At 40.7% G+C, this 20,026-nt stretch overlaps 1 protein-coding gene across 3 annotated transcripts; it reads left to right on the forward strand.

Annotated features, from left to right (window-relative positions):
• Nucleotides 1-1,592: 1,592 nt before the first annotated feature.
• Nucleotides 1,593-19,591, forward strand: scarb1 (scavenger receptor class B, member 1). Of its 3 annotated transcripts, XM_080476275.1 has the most exons (14): nt 3,272-3,660; nt 5,768-5,928; nt 8,146-8,287; nt 8,980-9,183; nt 9,500-9,595; nt 10,219-10,334; nt 10,408-10,574; nt 11,361-11,479; nt 14,024-14,097; nt 14,185-14,236; nt 15,578-15,724; nt 17,393-17,415; nt 18,303-18,369; nt 18,919-19,591. In XM_080476275.1, the coding sequence occupies exons 1-13, from the start codon at nt 3,541-3,543 to the stop codon at nt 18,322-18,324; spliced, it is 1,443 nt and encodes a 480-aa protein (XP_080332401.1). In that variant the 5' UTR covers nt 3,272-3,540; the 3' UTR covers nt 18,325-18,369; nt 18,919-19,591. The 3 variants fall into 3 exon arrangements, with proteins under 3 accessions (XP_080332400.1, XP_080332401.1, XP_080332399.1); XM_080476274.1 differs by lacking the exons at nt 3,272-3,660; nt 17,393-17,415 and adding an exon at nt 1,593-1,887; XM_080476273.1 differs by lacking the exon at nt 17,393-17,415.
• Nucleotides 19,592-20,026: the final 435 nt, after the last annotated feature.

Here is a 20,026-nt window from a genome sequence, read left to right on the forward strand (position 1 = left end):
AAAACCACTTAGAAGTCGATCTCAAACGTAAACTTGAGAAATAACAGTGACATCAGTCAAACGTGAGGACAGACGACTAGGAAGTCTGAACAAACGGGTCCCCAAAGGGTCAAAGTCGCATGAAAACATTTGGAAAGCAAAGGTTTGAGGTCACGCTGACAATCAGAACGGATTCAGAAAGAGTCAAAGAAGAAAATCACTCCAGAGTTATCAGTGAGCGACCGGTTCAGAAACTCAACAGGAACCGGTCCTGAGTTCAGAATCTGTTACAAAAACCCCAACAGGAAGCAATGGAACGCCCAAAACCAGATCAGAACGTAACAGGAACCTTTTTAAAATCCTAAACCGGTTCAAAAACCCAACATGATTCAGTCTAAAGTACTAAACCGGTTCAAAATACCAACATAATTTAGTCTAAAGTACTAAATCGGTTCAAAAACCCAACATAATTCAGTCTAAAGTACTAAACCGGTTCAAAATCCCAACATAATTCAGTCTGAAGTACTAAACCGGTTCAAAAACCCAACATAATTCAGTCAAAGTACTAAACCGGTTCAAAAACCCAACATGATTCAGTCTAAAGTACTAAACCGGTTCAAAAACCCAACATAAATCAGTCTAAAGTACTAAACCGGTTCAAAAACCCAACATGATTCAGTCTAAAGTACTAAACCGGTTCAAAAACCCAACATAAATCAGTCTAAAGTACTAAACCGGTTCAAAAACCCAACATGATTCAGTCTAAAGTACTAAACCGGTTCAAAAACTCAACATAATTCAGTCTAAAGTACTAAACCGGTTCAAAAACCCAACATAATTTAGTCTAAAGTACTAAATCGGTTCAAAAACCCAACATAATTCAGTCTAAAGTACTAAACCGGTTCAAAAACCCAACATAATTCAGTCTGAAGTACTAAACCGGTTCAAAAACCCAACATAATTCAGTCTAAAGTACTAAACCGGTTCAAAAACTCAACATAATTCAGTCTGAAGTACTAAACCGGTTCAAAAACCCAACATAAATCAGTCTGAAGTACTAAACCGGTTCAAAAACCCAACATAAATCAGTCTAAAGTACTAAACCGGTTCAAAAACTCAACATAATTCAGTCTAAAGTACTAAATCGGTTCAAAAACCCAACATAAATCAGTCTAAAGTACTAAACCGGTTCAAAAACCCAACATAATTTAGTCTAAAGTACTAAACCGGTTCAAAAACCCAACATAAATCAGTCTAAAGTACTAAACCGGTTCAAAAACCCAACATAATTTAGTCTAAAGTACTAAACCGGTTCAAAAACCCAACATGTTCCACAAACTCTTCAGGAATCGGTCAAAAGTCCAGTGTTTGGTTGAAGAGTTCAGAACCATCAGTCTTATTGACTCTCAGAAACAAACCCACTTCACCCTCGGATGATAACGGCTCCTGACATCTGTCAATGTCCTCTGACTGATTTGTGGCTTGGATTTATGAGGGGGGGGGGGGGGGGGGGTGGAGTGTGGGGGTGGAGGGTGGGCGGGTGGAGGGGTGTAGGCAGAGGAGGGGCGGGGAGAGCGAGCCCAGTATAAACAGAGGCGACTCGCTCGCCTGCTGCTTTCTCTGACTCCGTCACTGCTGCTGGAGCGGCTCGCTCTCCGTCCTCCTCCTCCTCGTCTGCACAGGGACCCAGCTTCTCTCTTCTTCTTTCTTTTTTTTTCAAATTTCCACATCTGATCATCCTCCTCATCCTCCTCATCCTCCTCATCCTCCTCATCTTCAGCCACAGTCATGGCCATTGACAGGTCCAAGGTGGCCATCGGGTTCCTGGTGGCCGGGAGCCTCACGCTGCTCTTCGGCTTCATCTCCCTCATCGTGGGGTCGAGCGTCATGACGAACCAGATCACGAAGGTGAAGACTCTTTCTTTTTAAACACACACTCACATCAGGGGCTTCGATTTCTCTCCCACATGTATTTTTCTTTTGACTTAAATTTAAACAAAGATAATATATACATATCAACTGAATGTATGAAACTTTACAACAATAATAATGACCGACCCCCAACCCAAGGAAACACCAAAAAGCAGGGAGACCACCGACTCATTCTGTACGGCTCCGCAACTTCAAAACATAAAGAAAGTAAAACAAACAAACTAAATACTAAATACTGTGAATTGACAGTAACAACCGTTAATCAATAGTAACTATATATATATATATATATATATATATATATATGTAAATATATATATATATGTAAATATATATATATATGTAAATATATATATATATATATATATATATATATATATATATATATATATATATATATATATATATATATATATATATATATATATATATATATATATATATATATATATTTACATAAAGTGACACTTGGGACAGGGTGCAGTGACAAGGAAGGTTTTTGAGATATTTTTGCTCCATTTTTTGTAATAAAATGTATTTTATTACTCTAAGGAGTTCCTAAAGGATGATTAATATTATTATTATTATTATTATTATTATTGATTGATTTATTTGTCGCTGATTTCATGTCTTTGGGATACTTTCTTTGAGTAGTATTTGTACCTCTGGTTTTCACATATTTCAAGTAGTTACATGGTGATCTTTTTCCAAAAATGGCTCTTTGTGGTAGTTTTGTGGGTCTTTCTGGAAGTTTTTGGTGCCTTTTTGGTACTTTCTGGTGTTTTTGTGGTAGTTTTTGGTGTCTTATTGGTAGTTTTTGGTGTCTTCGTGGTAGTTTTTGGTGTCTTATTGGTGTCTTTCACCAATCGTCCAATAACCGGAGGGATGGCAATTTGAATCCCGCTCTATCCAAGTCATTGTCGTTGTGTCCTTGGGCAAGGCACTTTACCCACATGGCCTCATAGGAATGGTGCATGAATGTTGGTGGTGGTCGGAGGCGCCGCTGGTGCGAAATGGCAGCCACGTCTTGAAAAAAGCGCTATATATATATATCTAAGTCATTATTATTATTAGTTTTTGGTGTCTTTGTAGTGGGTTTTAGTGTGTTATTGGTAGTTTCTGGTGTGTTCATGGTAGTTTTTGGTGTCTGTGGTAGTTTTTTGTGTTCTATTGGTGTCTCTCTGGTCATTTTTGGTGTCTGTGGTAGTTTCTGGTATCTTTGTGGTGGTTTTAAAGGTCTTTGACTTAGTTTTCCTGCTTTACCATGTCCATGTTCCCAGTTGTTCTCCGTTATGGTACACGGTGATCCACTGGGACCTCCTCCTCCTCCTCCTCCTCCGCCCCCTCCCTTTAGAAAACTACACTTCCCATGATGCCCCGCGCGGCGGAGGCGGTATTCCGCTGACTATAAAAGAGGACAATGGCTCGCAGGTTATCTACATCTATCAGAGAATCAAGAGCCGGCGGCATCGCGGACCTTCACCGCGGCATTAGACGCTCCACTCGGCTCTGGGGAAGAATCTTGACGAGGGAGGTGAAACGCTCAGTTAAATCGGCTTTTTTTTAGCTAGCTCCGCTCCAAGTAAACAAACAGCCGTGGTGCGTTCAGGGACCGGCTCACAGGCAGGCATGGCAGTAAACAAATCCAGAGTGGCAGTGGGCTTCATCGTGGCGGGGGTCGTGACCGTCACCTTCGGGGTGGTGATGGCTGTCGTAGGACCATTAATCATAGACAATCAGATCACGAAGGTAAGCGTTTTGTTTGTTGTTTTTTCTTTAGCCTGATTAGTGGTTACCTGCTGAGTCAAGTGTTCACAGGTGATGTGTCAAAGGGCTCCAATGAGCCACGTGATTGACACAATCTGTGATAACGGGAGGATGCAGGGACAGGTATCTGCACAAAGGTGCAAGGAGCCCTGCGTGGCGGTACCTGCACAAACAAAAGTTAACTGCTCACAGGTGCACGCATGGCTTCATATCGGAGACACGCGTGGAGATAAAACGCAGGAACGTCACTGGTACATGAGGAAAAACCCATGCATGCAGTAAATTAATGACCCAGTTGAGTATTTTTGCAGGATCATGAATAAAAGTCATTCGTCCACAAATCACTTTTTCCACAACATGTAGCTCCTTAATGATGACAAATACAAATCCAATCCAAAAATGATTAATTTCTTGCATTCATGCTTGTGGTTGTGTAAGAAAAGTTCTAAAAACAAACATCGGTGATAAATCTGGTAAAATGCTTTATACATACCCCAAATACATTTATTCACAGTTTTAGTGAAGTAAAACTGTGAAAGTGACTTTATTATTGGTATAAAGAATCAATATTTCACTAAACTTTCCTTTTTTTTTTTTTTTTTTTTTTTTTTTTTTGCTTTTTCTGTTTTTTTTTTTTTTGCTTTTTCTGTTAGTTCGTTCAGCTGCCTTCCAACAGGTTCTATGTATACATGTTGACCAAGTCTTAAACTACCAAAGAAAATGTAGAATGAACTACTGTAAATGCTCACAAGTAAGTATTTTGAAGGCTGCATCACGTCAGGAACTAAAATTACTCGTCTATAAAACACTTTTTCACACAATCTAGATCCTTGATTATTACAAATAGTACAGATGAAACACAAAATGACTCATTTATCGCATTCATGTAGTAGTTGTCTAAGAAAAGTTATGAAAACTTTGTAAAAATTGCTGATAAAATCTTTCATTTAAATGTTCGTTCATATGAAATTAAATATTTTGCTTTATCCAAATAAGCCCACATTTAAATCTGTAAATAAAGTGATGGTTCTTGACTGTAAAGCCCGTTCTCTTATTTTATCCTCTTATGATGTAAATAAGACACCCCCCCCCCCCCAGACCCACCGATTGGTTACGTGTGTTTACTTTGAGAGCGTGTAGATGTGGAGTTAAAGTAGGATTCTTTTCAGCATGATGGGGAAATAATGAGCACGAAGACGCTGATTTAAAACTTATTGCGTGCCGTTGAGACAAAAAAAACAGGAACCGAGAAATGGTGGTTATTATAGTTCAACAGTAACTCGGTGCAATGATTTTTATATCCGTGCAATAAAGTTTGTGTGTGTGTGTGTGTGTGTGTGTGTGTTTGTGTGTGTGTGTGTGTTCTACTCTACTTTAAATTTAACCATGGGGGACAATAAAACTTTATCTTATCACTTATCAACTTACTTCAGAAAAGAAAAGTAATGCCATAAAAGTTCATAATTGCACAGTTGCAGAGAAATATTTCCCTTTTTTTTTGCACAGAAATGGCAAGAATTGGTGTCAAAGTAGTTATTCATCTTTTGATGGAAAAAGAAAAAACATTTGCCAATAAAATGTCACCGAACGGGTTTTAAGAACACGAGGTTTTACTTGAGTGAGCCTACTGAGTTACATAACCTCACTGACGGAACGCAGGTCTGATAAGGACGCGGACGATTTTCCTTTATTAGCAGGTTTAATTAGTTTTAAACTAAATAAAATTAATCGATTCACAGTGTAAGTTTGCTCCAATGATTCGATATTCGTTTGAAAATAATCGAGAAGGAGTGAAAAATATAGAATAAAATTGCATTTTCTCTCATTTTACCAGCTGGAAAGATTCATCTTCTTGAATTATTAAAAATGAAGATTACTCACATTTTTGCTCCTTAAGCACTTTTTTCACCTCCATAGACGACTATTTGTCCATTGAGATGCAGTATACGGATTAAATGGCAAAAAACAAGTACGACTAGTAGGTTGATTTCTGTTTTCGGGGATCAGAATGTATGGAAAATCCCCGAGTTCAGATAATCCGCATGAAACTGAGTTAGTTGTTTTGTGTTTGTTTGTTGTTTTTTGGCAGAACACTATGATTGACCCACAGAATGAGATGTCCTACAGCATGTGGAAGGACCTCCCCGTGCCTTTCTTCATGTCCGTCTACTTCTTCAACGTCCTGAACCCCAAAGAGATCCTGCGGGGCGAGAAGCCCATGGTGGAGCAGCGAGGACCTTACGTGTACAGGTGAAACGCGTTTTCACCCGGAAGTCCCATGTTTTCTCTGTTTAAATCACGCGTGTTGGTGTCGGGCATCGGTTCAAACTTTCCTGAAAATCTGGATTTTTTTTTTTTTTTTTTTTTCCCCCCGTTTGGGCTCTTTGTTCAAACCAGAATCGGCCACAAGGGGGCGCACCTCCAAAACGGGAGGTTTTGATTGTGCTCCTGTGATGACATCACCACAGGAACCTGATATCGCGAACCCATCTCTGTTAGCGGTTAGCCTGACCCGGTTCGCCGTAGCTAGCGTTTTAGCCTGGTTTTAAGGTCGTGACTTCATGCTGATGGGGAAGGCGACTCGCTCTGAGCTGCGATTAGGTCGTCCACTACCTCACTGTGGGTTCTCAAAGAGAAGCTTTCCTTCAGCTGGCTATCTCGCAGTTAGCTGCTCGCGCTAACTTAGCGGTTATCTGCTAGCGCTAACAAGGGGGCGCACCTCCAAAACGGGAGGTTTTGATTGTGCTCCTGTGATGACGTCACCACAGGAACCTGATGTCATGAATCCACCTCTGTTAGCGGTTAGTCGTCGCTAGTGGTTAGCCTTCTTTGAAAGTCGCGACCCCAAGCCGATGGGGAAGGCAACTTGCTCTGAGCTGCGATGGAAGATGTCAACTACTGTAGGTTATCAAAGAGAAGCTTTCCTTCAGCAGGCTATCGAGAGGTTAGCTGCTAGTGCTAACATTAGTAGTTAGCTGCTAGCATTAACAAGGAAGCGCACTCCCAAAATCAGAGGTTTTGCTTGTGCTCCTGTGTTGCCGTCATCATAAAATCACCTGTTAAATTTAGCCGCCAACGTGACTAAAGAAACTGTATTTCATTTTAAATCTCCGGGGTGCGTCGCTTGGGGGGGGGGGGGCTCCACCATTGTTTAGCCATTAGCCGCGAATGAACTTTGAACGCCATCGTCATTACTGACAGTTCCTGCGGCCAATCAACACGCGCCTCTCGGCTGTACCAGTCAAAATGTCACACGCACTCCCACTGGACATGTGACGACTCCTTTAACTGGAGCTCGGACGTCTGCAGCCTGTGTTCTGCACACTCTGTCCCCTGACCTGAGTATCGCCATGCAGATGTTTCGTATTTGGGGAAAAATGCAGGTCTTCCTCCGTCGGGTTTGTTCCCCACTGACCCGATTGGCAGCCGTCCAAGCCCCCTGTTGCATAACGTGGAGCTATAGGCTGCGGCCAAGATGTATGGACTCGCTTAGAGAACAGACGTCCAGAGTGTGTTATGTAACAGGAACTGTATGCCAAAGTTAAAGGGGGGTGGGGTGGGGGGGGGGGGGGTGTACAAGCCAGATGCATATATTATCCGACATTTACTGCAGTTGATGTGGAAGAGAACCAAACAGGAGCGTTGTTGCGTAACTTTGTGTCCTAAGAGCTGTTGGAACATGGTATCGGGGTGTTTTTTGTTTTAATTTTAACCGGACGGGGAGCTTTCCTCCTGCTACACACTGCGATTTTAGCAGTCGTTATAAGTCCACAGCTAGCTACACTGCTCGATTGTGAATCTAATAAACTTTGGGCGCAACGTGAAAAGCTTCTATTTGGGTTTTGTTGCTCTGATCAGTACGTTATTGCTCACTGCATTTGTTTTTATTTAGTCGTCGCAGGTCGCAGCAGCACGATCAAACCAAATTTCAGAATTTAATCAGTCATTGGTCGGATGGATACCGATACTTGTCTGAAATAGAAGCCGATACCCGTATAGGACCGATACCGATACCCAGCATGTTTTCAGATTAAATTGATTGATTCAATTTCAGAATTTAATCAATGAGTTGTTTGGTAGGATCAAAACCGATACCCGAATCTGATCGATACCGATATCCAGCAGCAAGATCAAACCAAATTTCAGAATTTAATCAATTGGTTGTCTTTGGTAGGATCAATACGATACCCATATAGTACCGATACCCATATTGAGTAGAAACCCATACCTGAATCGATACCGATACACATCGAAGAGAAAACAATACTAGTGTCTATGCTTCACTAGTTACTAGTTTACTGAACTTCTGTTCGCTGGAGGATGAGCACCTCTCCGTGTTGCTAAACTGGTTATTAGCATTGTTAGCATGGCGTTATGGCTGTCTGACGTGCTGCTCAAGGTAACGAGCGACTCTTATTGATCTCGTGATAACGATGCAACTTTTTTTTTTCTTTCTTTTCTTTTCAGAAAACAAGCTCAGAAAGAAAACGTCACGTTCCACGATAACGGCACCGTGTCGTACCTGGAGTACCGACGCTACTTCTTTGAACCGTCCATGTCCGTGGGCAGCGAGGCCGACGTCGTCACCATCCCCAACATGCTGGTCCTGGTGAGAACTTTGACTCTTTTTAATCGTCGGGTTTTGGAGAAACTGAACATTTTCACGTCTTTTGTTTGATTGTTTGCTTTCCCATCGTGGGACCAAACCGTCTGGACGACGTCACGCAATTACAACAGCTGCTCGTTTGGGGGGCGCTGTCGCCCAAAACAAACCCTGACCAAAGATAAAGTAAAGAAGAAACACGGCTTATTGATGGGCAAAAGTCCCGCCCCTTTAGCTGGCTCATGGTTAAAGGCTAATTAGCTCGTGGCTAATTGTTAGCTACAAACAACCGCGATATATAGTCTTCGGACCAGATATCGATGAGTCTTCCTCTCTGCCCACAACACATTTTTCAACGTTCTCTTTCTGCGTCTTTGATTTGGCCCTGTTAGCTTTTCTTGTTTACTACCCAGAATGCACTGCGCTCTGTCACGTCCTCTCGCGCCGTCTGCTGATACTCCCCGACGGGTTCACACTGTCCGCCAACTTGACCAGTACATACTTGCAAACCCGGACTTCCTGAGTTTCTTGCCACAGGTCCGCATGTTGAGAGACGGCCCCGGGCGAGCTTCATCCACTCCTGCCCAAGCGAAGCGGACTCTCCCTGAAACGTTCTCTGGTCCGACCCGAACGGCGTTAAAGCGCCGTTAAAAGAACGTCCGCATTTACATTTTTTGTTTTTTGTTTTTGCTCGTCAGGGGGCGGCGGTGATGATGGAAAACCTGCCGTACGCCGTGCGGCTGCTCATCAGCTCCACCTTCAAGACCTTTAAGGAGGGGCCCTTCCTGACCAAGACGGTGGGGGAGCTGATGTGGGGCTACGACAGCGGCCTGGTGGACTTCCTCAATAAATACCTGCCCGGCATGCTGCCCTCATCCGGAAAGTTCGGACTCTTCGCCGAAGTGAGTGCGGCGGATGATTTATCGCGCGTCTGCGTGTGGAGGAACCTGATCTACTGTTGCAGCTTTACGATCTGTTGATGCAGGGAAATGGGGTTCTATTTTGTTACGTGGACGGTTGACGAAAGAACAAAATGTTCTTCCAGTGGTAAACATCTGCGGAGGATTTAGGGGATCTGAGCCACTTTTTAGTATTTTGAGCAGGAGTATGTTGCTCATTTGTTGCTTCCTTCTCTTCATAAATAATTGGAAACCGACCTTATGTATTTTTTTTTTTTTTTTTTTTTTGTATAATAAAAGTAATCTTGTCTTGATCCAGTTCAATAATTCCAACACGGGACTGTTCACAATCTTCACCGGCCGGGACGACATCAGGAAGGTGCATCAGGTCGACTCGTGGAACGGCATGACAGAGGTGAGACGCTGAAGGACGCTCCCTCCGTTTCCATGGAGACGGGTGTCGGAGCCATTTCGAAAAGTTGCTTTCCTCCGTTTACACAGAATCAGCGTTTTCAGAAAGCGGTGTTTTTCTACGAAGGCGAAGTTAAAGAGTTTTCAAAAAGTTGTTTTCCCCCGATTCCATGGAGATGAAGCAATTCTGAAAAAGTTCTATTTTCTCTCGTTTCCATGGAAACGGAATTTGAGCATTTTCAAAAAGTTGCATTTTCCTCCATTTCCACGGAGATGGAATCTGAGCTTGTTTAAAAAAAAAAAAAAAAAAGTTGTTTCTCACCATTTACACAGAATCAATGTTTTGGAAAAGTTGCGTTTTCCTCTGTTTCCATGGAGATTGAATTGGAGCATTTACAAAATCTTGCGTTTTTCCACGGAGGCGAAGTTAGAGTTTTCGCGAAATTGTGTTTTCCCCTAGTTTCCTCCGTTTCCACGGAGCTGGAATCTGAGCTTTTTCAAAAGAAGTTCAGTTTTCAGCCACTTACAGAGTTGTAGGGTTTTCAAAAAGTTGTGTTGCCCCCGTTTTAACGGACACCCAGAGCACTTGCCAAAGTTTTTTTAGTTTTCACTTCTGCTCGCTCGCAGCTCAACTACTGGCGGACGCCTCAGGCCAACATGATCAACGGCACGGCCGGCCAGATGTGGCCGCCCTTCATGACCAAAGAGAGCACGCTGCCCTTCTACAGCCCCGACGCCTGCAGGTAGCGGCGCTTCGCCCTCCATCTTTACAAACGAATGTGCTGCGCGCTCAGCGTGGGCTCCTCCGCCCCTCAGGTCCATGGAGCTGGTGTACCAGCGCCCCGGGGAGATGCACGGCATCCCGCTGTACCGCTACGTGGCGCCCAAGACGCTGTTCGCCAACGGGACCACGTACGGCCCCAACGAGGGTTTCTGCCCCTGCAGGCAGTCCGGCCTCCTCAACGTCAGCAGCTGCCGCCACAGTGAGTCCGCTTTTACTTTATTGTAGTTTGCTTTATTTGATCTGATTTTATTGAATTTAATGTGTTTTTTTAATTTGTTTCTTTTTATTTGTTTTGAATTATTTTATAAATGATATATTTTTATAAAAAAATCTCATATTTTCCTATACATTTTTATTGTGACTTTTCTAGTCAATTTATTTTAGATTATTTGTTTTTATTGAAAAAAAATTCTCATTTTCATTGTGTTTTTTTTTTATTTTATTTTTTTTCAAATTACATTTTACATTCAATTGTAGTTTATTTGGTGCTATTTATTCTGTTTATATTTTCACAACTTTTTTCTATTCTCATATTTATATATTTTCAATGTCATTTGTTTTTACTTGAATTACTTTATGAATTACATTTTATTCCATCTTCCATTTTCTTGCTTTACTTAGTCTCATTTATCAAAGTTCACTTTATATTTTTGATATACATGTTTTACTCTTTAATTGCCTCACAAGTTCAGATTTATTTGTTCCAACGCCAAAGAAAATGAATAAATGTTCAATTATTAGTGATGCAGACTTTTGTTAATGATTTATTTACATTTTAATCAAGATGTTTTTAGGAATTTCTGGGATTAAAAAATGGTCTTTAGTTCTTAATCCAATTTTAAGAATGGTTTTTAAAATGGAGGAATTTAATTGTTTTGGAGGAAAACGAAAGTTTTTTTTTCTAGAAGTTGTACTTCGGTTACTGTGTGAGGAGTTTAGCGTTACTGCTGAATGACGCTGCCCTTCCTCTTCCTCTTCCTCTCAGACTCGCCCGTCTTCATCTCTCATCCTCACTTCTTCAACGCCGATCCCGTGCTGCTGGACTTTGTTCAGGGTCTTAATCCCACCGAGGACAAACACGGCCTCTTCATCGACATCCACCCGGTACACACACGCACACGCACACGCACACGCACACACACACAGCTCAGCTGATTGACCTTGACGTCTCCCGTCACTGTATTCTGGGGTGATCGTGACCGGAGGTGTGCAGATTGCTTATCACACTTTGTTTTATAATTGTCGGGTGGACAAAAAAACAAAACATGATTTTTCTCCGTAATGCATCAAGCTCACCAGAAATGTATGTAAGCGTGAGGGAGGATTAAAAAAGCTCCTATCTTGATCTGATTCATGAGCAACTGTTGATTGTCGGTGTTATTTTTCTTTTCTTTTTTCTTTCCTAATCTATTCGATCTGCCGTGACTCACCTGTCGATTATACACTTAAGTTATGACCAATGACTCCTAAACTCAGCTGAACACATCCATGGTTTATTTCTACAATGGAACTTAAATAGTCTTCCGGCTGTTCCTCAGGAAATCGGACGTTTTCAGAAATGTGAGGCACTAGTAGGTTGTTTTGCTTTTACTCTTTCATCCAGTTTGTCCCAAACCCACTGGACTTATGTTTTTAGGTCATTGTTTTGCTGTAGCATGAAACACTAGCAGTTGGTATTGACCTTTGCCTAAGCCCCGCCTCCGACGGTACACCAGCCAATTGCATTCAACTACCCAGGGTACCCTACTGCCTTGCTTAGGGTTTGGGGTAAGAGGTTAGGTTTTGGGGTTATGGGCTAGGGTTGGAGATCGGGGTTTTGGAGTTACTTTTCTTCTTGTTCTTGGTGGTTCTCATGGGTTCTGCTGGGGCCTTGAGCGTGTCCAGTCTTTCTTCTTGTTCTTGTGGCGGTTGAATCGGCCTCGACACGTAGGATATTTCGAACGGGTGGTTTAGTAAGACGTCGTCCGATTGTCGAGGTGAGGTGACCTGAGGAACAGGTGTGTGTTCACCTCACCTGAAGCACGAGGCCATGACCCTGATCTCGCCACGCTCGCCCGCGTGTATGTCAACGCGACCGATAAAAGACCTTCGGTAATCTAAAAGCACTTTACGCAACTGTCTTTTATAAACCTTACGAAGTGTTTTGGCCGCGGCCCAGGAAGCGATAAGGTAATTGGGAATTGCTCCTATTCCTCTATAATTGTGATTGTTTTGTGAGTTAAAGAAGGATAGCAATGTTTTTATGGCACCAATAAAGAAATCGGGCCAGTGCCGTCAGCGCCGCTGATATCAAGTTAATATGTAAAGGGCGGTCATTTTGGATCGATAAGAGTAAGTTGTACTAGTACAGGGCGTGATCCCAGGGAAACGTGAAGCGCGTCTATGTGAGGGAAAAAACACACAAGCCGGAGATCAACCATCGTGAAAAGAAAACGTGGGGTTTTTTTTGGGGGCTTTTTGAGCGGAAATGAGAATTCCGATGGCTTCGGGATGGGCGGTCTGATAATTTGTACCATAATGCTTCAGGAGGTGACGCCAAAAAAAAGCAAGGAAGGGTTCAACGTTCCATCAACTTCATCTAAGAATAAATGAGAAAACACAATTAAAAAAACTCAAGGAAATTAAAGCAATCTGAGATAAAAAAAAACCAGGATGAGAACATAACATTTTAAAAGTCACTATAATAGAGCTAAGAAAGTAGAATTTTTTTTTTAAATAAAACGCCCTTTCTGCCGACAGACTTGCAGTTTTCATCAAAGTTCAATTTGGACTTCAGATCTGACTTTAAAATAAAACTAGAGCTACACTCGGTGGAGCGCAGACCTTCGCTAAAGCACGCATTTGATTGCGTGACCGAGTTAGCATCGCCACCATGTTAGCTGTTGGCTCATGTCGATTGCTAACTAGGTAGCATCATCGCTGTGTGAAACACTGAGCGGCGAGCGTCTCCATGGCAACCGACACTGATCGCCTTCAAACTGAATATTTAACTGGAAATGTCCCGTTCAGCTCTCTTTGACCTTTTTAATGCTGCGGCTCACCATCTTTTATAACGAGTCACCGAAGAGTCCAGCAGACCCGATGTGGATTTAGGATAAAAAAAAAACAAAACCTTGTGAAGTCGTCTTTCCTCCGGACGTCACGATAACTTGTTGATCCAGACCACATGTCCACACATCAGGACTGAAATCTTCTTTCAGGACACGACCGAACGGAAAGCTCCGGAATGAAATGGAAAAATGTGACTGTGCTGAATTGGGATGGAGTTTAGAGGAAAAGAAGAGTGACCAACAGTTTGAGATGAAGGGGATTTCAAAAAGCACAAACTTACACACACACACACACACACACACACACTCAGACATTTAAAACACCAAACGGTAAAAAGGAGCATTTGACGCTGCAAAGTCATGATTCCTCCTCCGTCTGAAACATTCGACTCTGAACATCTGAGCCTCAAACCAGATTTCCATTCCTGTAAATCAACCCGTCCCTGAACGCACCACGCAGATTGAAGGATTTCCTGCTTTTGTTGTTTCTTTGGTGCCTCATTGATCGATTTAATATTTTCAGTGTCTTTTTTTTTTTTTTTTTTTGTATTTTTTTTTTTTCTCTGGTGTGACGCGTCCTCGTCTTTCCCCCTGGCAGGAAACGGGCGTCCCGCTGAACGTGTCCATCCGGCTGCAGCTCAACCTCTACATGAAGAAAGTCGGAGGAATCACGTAAGGAACGCCGTGCCTTTTGCGTAACTACGGTCGGAGTTCCTTTTCCCTCCGTCTCAGGCTTTTAAATGATTGTCGTCCCCGCAGGGAAACCGGGAAGATTTCCGAGGTGGTGATGCCCATGATCTGGTTCGAGGAGGTGAGTCGAACTCGCACCGATACTCGTCTGGAAAGTAGCGTAGTCGGCGGAACACCGACGCTAAATACATCCAATCCCTGAAATGTACTAAAGTAAAGATACATTTTGAATAGCTTGACCAATAAAAATCATGTGAAGACACATCATTGTACATAGTATGTCGAAGACGCTTTGTATGCTACAAAGTAGCATGCTACGCTACTTTCAGCTTCAAAACTCAAGAAAACCACAAGTCGCGTTTACTTTGACAACATGCTAGCTTTGTAGCATGCTAGAAAACTCACGAAAACCACAAATCACGTTTACTTTGACGGCATGCTAGCTTTGTAGCATGCTAGAAAACTCACAAAAACCACAAGTCGCGTTTACTTTGACAACATGCTAGCTTTGTAGCATGCTAGAAAACTCACGAAAACCACAAATCACGTTTACTTTGACGGCATGCTAGCTTTGTAGCATGCTAGAAAACTCACAAAAACCACAAGTCGCGTTTACTTTGACAACATGCTAGCTTTGTAGCATGCTAGAAAACTCACGAAAACCACAAATCACGTTTACTTTGACGGCATGCTAGCTTTGTAGCATGCTAGAAAACTCACAAAAACCACAAGTCGCGTTTACTTTGACAACATGCTAGCTTTGTAGCATGCTAGAAAACTCACGAAAACCACAAGTCGCGTTTACTTTGACAACATGCTAGCTTTGTAGCATGCTAGAAAACTCACGAAAACCACAAGTCGCGTTTACTTTGACAACATGCTAGCTTTGTAGCATGCTAGAAAACTCATGAAAACCACAAATCACGTTTACTTTGACGGCATGCTAGCTTTGTAGCATGCTAGAAAACTCACGAAAACCACAAGTCGCGTTTACTTTGACAACATGCTAGCTTTGTAGCATGCTAGAAAACTCATGAAAACCACAAATCACGTTTACTTTGACGGCATGCTAGCTTTGTAGCATGCTAGAAAACTCACGAAAACCACAAGTCGCGTTTACTTTGACGGCATGCTAGCTTTGTAGCATGCTACAAAGCCAGAAAACTCATGAAAACCATAAACCACGTTTACTCTGACGGCATGCTACAGGTAGCAAGTTGCTCTTTTGTAGCTACAAAACTCAAGAAAAGCACATGTCGCGTTTAGTTTGCTAGCATGCTACAAGTAGGAGAGAAAATATAAAATGCGAGTTATTTACCAACATTTCTGTGGCGTCTCTTTGCTTCGTTAGTTCCACGTTTTTAATCAAGAAAACTTCCCACTTTAGCCGTTTTGAAGCCAAACTGCTGAGTCGGTGGAGAAAACAAACCTTTTAACGGGGCTGAATGTGGTCTGCTCTCAGAGGGGCTACATCGACGGCCCCATCCTCACCACCTTCCACACCAACCTGGTGGTGCTGCCCATGGTCTTGGTGGTCATGCAGTCCGCCTTCATCACGCTGGGGTTGGCCACCATCATCATCGCCGCTGTGGTTCTTTACAGGCAGAAGGTAAAGCGCCGCGTCGACTCGGTCCTCTCTGTTCTAACCCTCCATAACGACATGGCGCCTGGCGCCCCGCCAAGAGATACTACAGATTATTTTAATAGAATATCGACTTATTGTAAAGCGTGTGACACAATCCGCTAACTTGGACTAAAAAATTAAATAATAATCGTTATTTCTTGACGAGGTAAATCATTTTCTACTCTAAAATATATACGTTTTATGTTATGATGGTTAAAGCAACGATTAGAAATCCTTTTCAAATAATTCAATATTTTATTTCAATCTGAAAGTTTACTGGTTTAAAAAAACAAAATGTTATGATTTTAATTAACTAAAATTGTCTTTAGGAAAATTCTTTAAGTATCACAAATGTTTGTTTATGCTTAATCCTCACAGAATTATTTTCTTTTTGGCTAATAGTTTTTGCGGTTTTTGTGGCAAAGCATTTTACCGTATTTTCTGGACTATTTTATTGTGAAAGATGATGATGATGATAAACAAAACAATACAGAACAAAAGTTTTCAAAGTCCTTAATGTAGGGGAGCAGAAAGATCAAATCAACAAAATATTCCGTATATACAGAATATATATCTGTCCACTAGATGTCACTGTATGACGACAGAAAGCTGCTATAGTAGCACAAAAGAAAAACAAAACTACACTGTAAAATATCATGCCAGATATCTAAAAATAGAAATGTATATAGTTTTTCTTAGTGAAAAAGCTTAAGTATAATCAGGTTATTCAAAAAAAAAAAGAATGAAAAATTATGTGAATAAATTAGTTTCCTGTTCTTAACAGAATTAAATCACTTGTAGTCTGGAAAATATTTTAAATAGTATGTGATGATGACCTTGTTTTGTTTTTTAATTAAAGATAAAAAGGTCATTTGAAAATACTTGGTGATCTGCAGGAAATACGTGGTTTTTCGCTTCTCCTACTAACACCAGTTTAACTTTTCCCTTCTCTGACTCTAACCAGCTTAACCTTCTGAAAAGTGCCTTTCTTCACAACCTTAATGCAAATAAACCACAAACTCTAACTCCGCCATGTTAAGCCTTCCATGTGACTTCAACTCATCGTATATATTATAATTGTAAATTGTTTCTTTACAACTGGACCTAGTTTTTGAGCTCAGAAAAAAAAAAAACACTTTTATATGTTGGAGAGAAGAACAAATCCTTAAAACCAAAGTTTCATATCAAATATATATTTAAAAAAAATCATTTTACACTTTGACATTATTCTAGTATGAGCCGGAACAAACTCTCTGGGCCAAAATGGACTAACCAAAGGCTGCATGTCTGCCAGCCCGGGTCTGGAGCGTACTTCAGTTTCACTTTCTAAAATACTTCATGACAGACTGACTCATTAAATGTGAATATTACAGGGAAAAGAAGTCCGAAATGTGACGCAAAAGAATCGAGTCATCTTGTCTGACATTTACGAATCTTCATTAAGAGGAAATTAAAAAAGGGATCGGATGGAGAAGAGCTCCGTCTAATATCAGCCGATGTGTTGTGTAATTCCCGGAGACCATAAATGTGGTGGTAGGAGGTTCACGAGTCCACTTGCGATGGTTTTATGGTCTGATAGGAGCTATCAGACGCCTGTTGGACAGGAATGAGTGTCGCTGCGTTTTCACTGCCATTTGTCCTCCGTGTTTACAGAGGAGTTCTTCATCCCACAAAGGGTTTGTAAAAACCGTCCGACGCCAAAATCCAAACAAAAGAGTTGCCAGATTTTCATTCATGAATAAAATTGTGTTCTATCTGGTCTTTCCTTTCAATCAAAATGTCTTAAAACTTAATTCAGATTATTTTACCCATATTTAAAGAAAAGATTTATATATACTTTTTTATTTTTACCAATTTTTTTTTTAATTTTCAGAATATATATATATATATATAATTTTTTTTTTGTAAAGGACTTTAAAGAAATTTGTGGAATATATTTTACCCTAATTTATTCAAGAAATTGTTCATTTTATTTTACCAACATTTCTTTGAAATTTTTGTAAAAAAAAAAATATATATATATATATATATATATATATTTTTTTTTTATATATATATATACACTTTTTCAAAGGATTTTACCAAAATATCAAAAAATTTCTTATTTTACCTATATTTTTAATTTTGCAAACATTTCTTTTGAAAGTTATTTCATCTAATTTTATTTTTTATAAAATTTTTTTTACTAATATTCAATTGAAATTTTTTTAAAGCTACTCTTGCAAAAAGAATTTCTTATTTTGCAAATTAAAATGTATTTTTTTTTTTACACAATTTTGTACTGTAAAGTGGAAACCAGGCTAAAGTAACAACAAAAAAATACAAAAACCAAAATCTGATCACGTCTTTCATCTTTTCTGTCTCATTTCTTTGAGTTGAATCACACTATTTATTAATAAAAATGAAAAAAAATCCTGCTCATGTTTGCCGGCATGTCCTCCAAATTAACCACAACGATCACTTCCTCCCAGACTCTGACTTCAATCACATGAGCATGCTCGACTATTATTACAATTATTTTTGTTATTTGGCTTACATGTGAAACGATTTGATCATCCTTTAGGCCTACAGTAACGAGTCCGTAAAACACAGCTTTGAAACGCAGGAGAAAAGTATCATGGGTAATCCAGGTGGGTACTCGCATGCACACACTCTCATTGTGAAGTGGTTTAATGTGTTAACATGTTTTCAGGAAATGTGTTTATCGCGACATAGAAAGTCAAACAAGATGGCCGCCTTTATGATTTTGTGTGCGATGGTTTAGAGTACGGATGCAAAGATTGCGTGATGCTAGAAGTGTCGTAGAAATGTCACGTAAACATTTTGGAATTCTGATATTGTGGCTGAACTTTAAGATCTTTTGCTTATCAACTTTGAGAATTCCATCTTGGAATTATAACGTTAAAGGGGGCGGGGCTTTGGGAATTGCGTCACAATATTACATTAATGGTGGCAGGACTTTAGAATTGCAACGTTAAAGGGGCGGGGCTTTAGAGTAACAATGTTAAAGGGGGCGGGGCTTATATAACTTCCTGTAGCCACCTAAAAACACTTCTGACAATTTGTTTAAAAAAAAATAAAATAAAAAATTAAATTTGTTTCGTGTATATTTTATAATCAAGACAATATAATCAGGTCTTTTATTGATTTGTAACAAACGTTTCTTGTGGTTTTGACAGAAAAATAAAGTCGTTGGCGACGCCACACCAAATAAAAACACAAGCACTTGGACCCTGGAGGAGGAGGATGATGATGATGATTATGATGAGGAGGAGGACCCTCTCCTACGAGACACGAACTGACTGACACACACACACACACACACACACTGTGGACTCCTGTTGAACTGAAACACTGTCTCACGGTGCTTTTCACTGTAAAGTTTATGAAGCTCGCAGCCGCCAAAGACTCTTCTTCTTCTCTTCCTCCTTCCCCTTCCTCTTCTTCCACTCCTCCTTCTTCTTCTTCTTCTTCTTCACGCTGAGGCTGTTTATCGAGTGACGACTGAACAACCACTTGTTTTGTATAAAGAACCACAGAAAAGCCTGGAGGTTTTTCCTGAATTCACTGTGACCAACGAGGGAAGCAGCCGCCGCCTGGCCAGCGACCGCCTCTCGCCACCAACGTGCCTTCACCGTCACACCGTCAGGTTTTTTTTTTAATTATTATTATTATTATTATTAAGCTCCACGAGTCAAGCAGACGCACCCACCCTCCATCCTCTTTATTTTATTTTTTTGTTTGTTGTAAAAATTGCTGTCTCCTGTGAACGTGAAGGCTGCCGAGCACCTCACTCTCCAGGAAGAATTGTAGGAAAACTGCAGGTAATAAATCTCATGTCTGGTAACATCGTATCCTGTGTCGTCTCCTCTTATTGTCGCTTCGCCTCGAGTTTTATGTCCGACGAGGCTTTTTTTTATTTATTTTTTTTAATTTTTTTTTAGCTTTTATACGAGATTTGTGAGGGAGTTTTGGTCCTCGTGGTGTAAAACCTTGCTTCCACATTCAATACATAGGAAATCAATAAAATTGAAGAAAAACGGGGTTTTAAGGAGAGGATGCATGTTTTTAAAAATGCAATTTTATTTAATTTTTATCGCCGGTGTATTGAAATTTGTCCGTTGAAGATGTCATTCATTTCAACTTAAACGGGACATTTTGAGTAAGAACTACATTTTCTTCGCTACTGGAGCATTGACGTGATTAAATGAAATACATTTTTATAAATGTAAACTGTTTTTCCACCCAAATCTGACAGTAGAACTAAACGTCGGGCTCTTATAGAAC

Source organism: Lipophrys pholis, assembly GCF_963383615.2.
Source record: "Lipophrys pholis genome assembly, chromosome: 12".
NCBI classification, from domain to species: Eukaryota; Metazoa; Chordata; class Actinopteri; order Blenniiformes; family Blenniidae; genus Lipophrys; species Lipophrys pholis.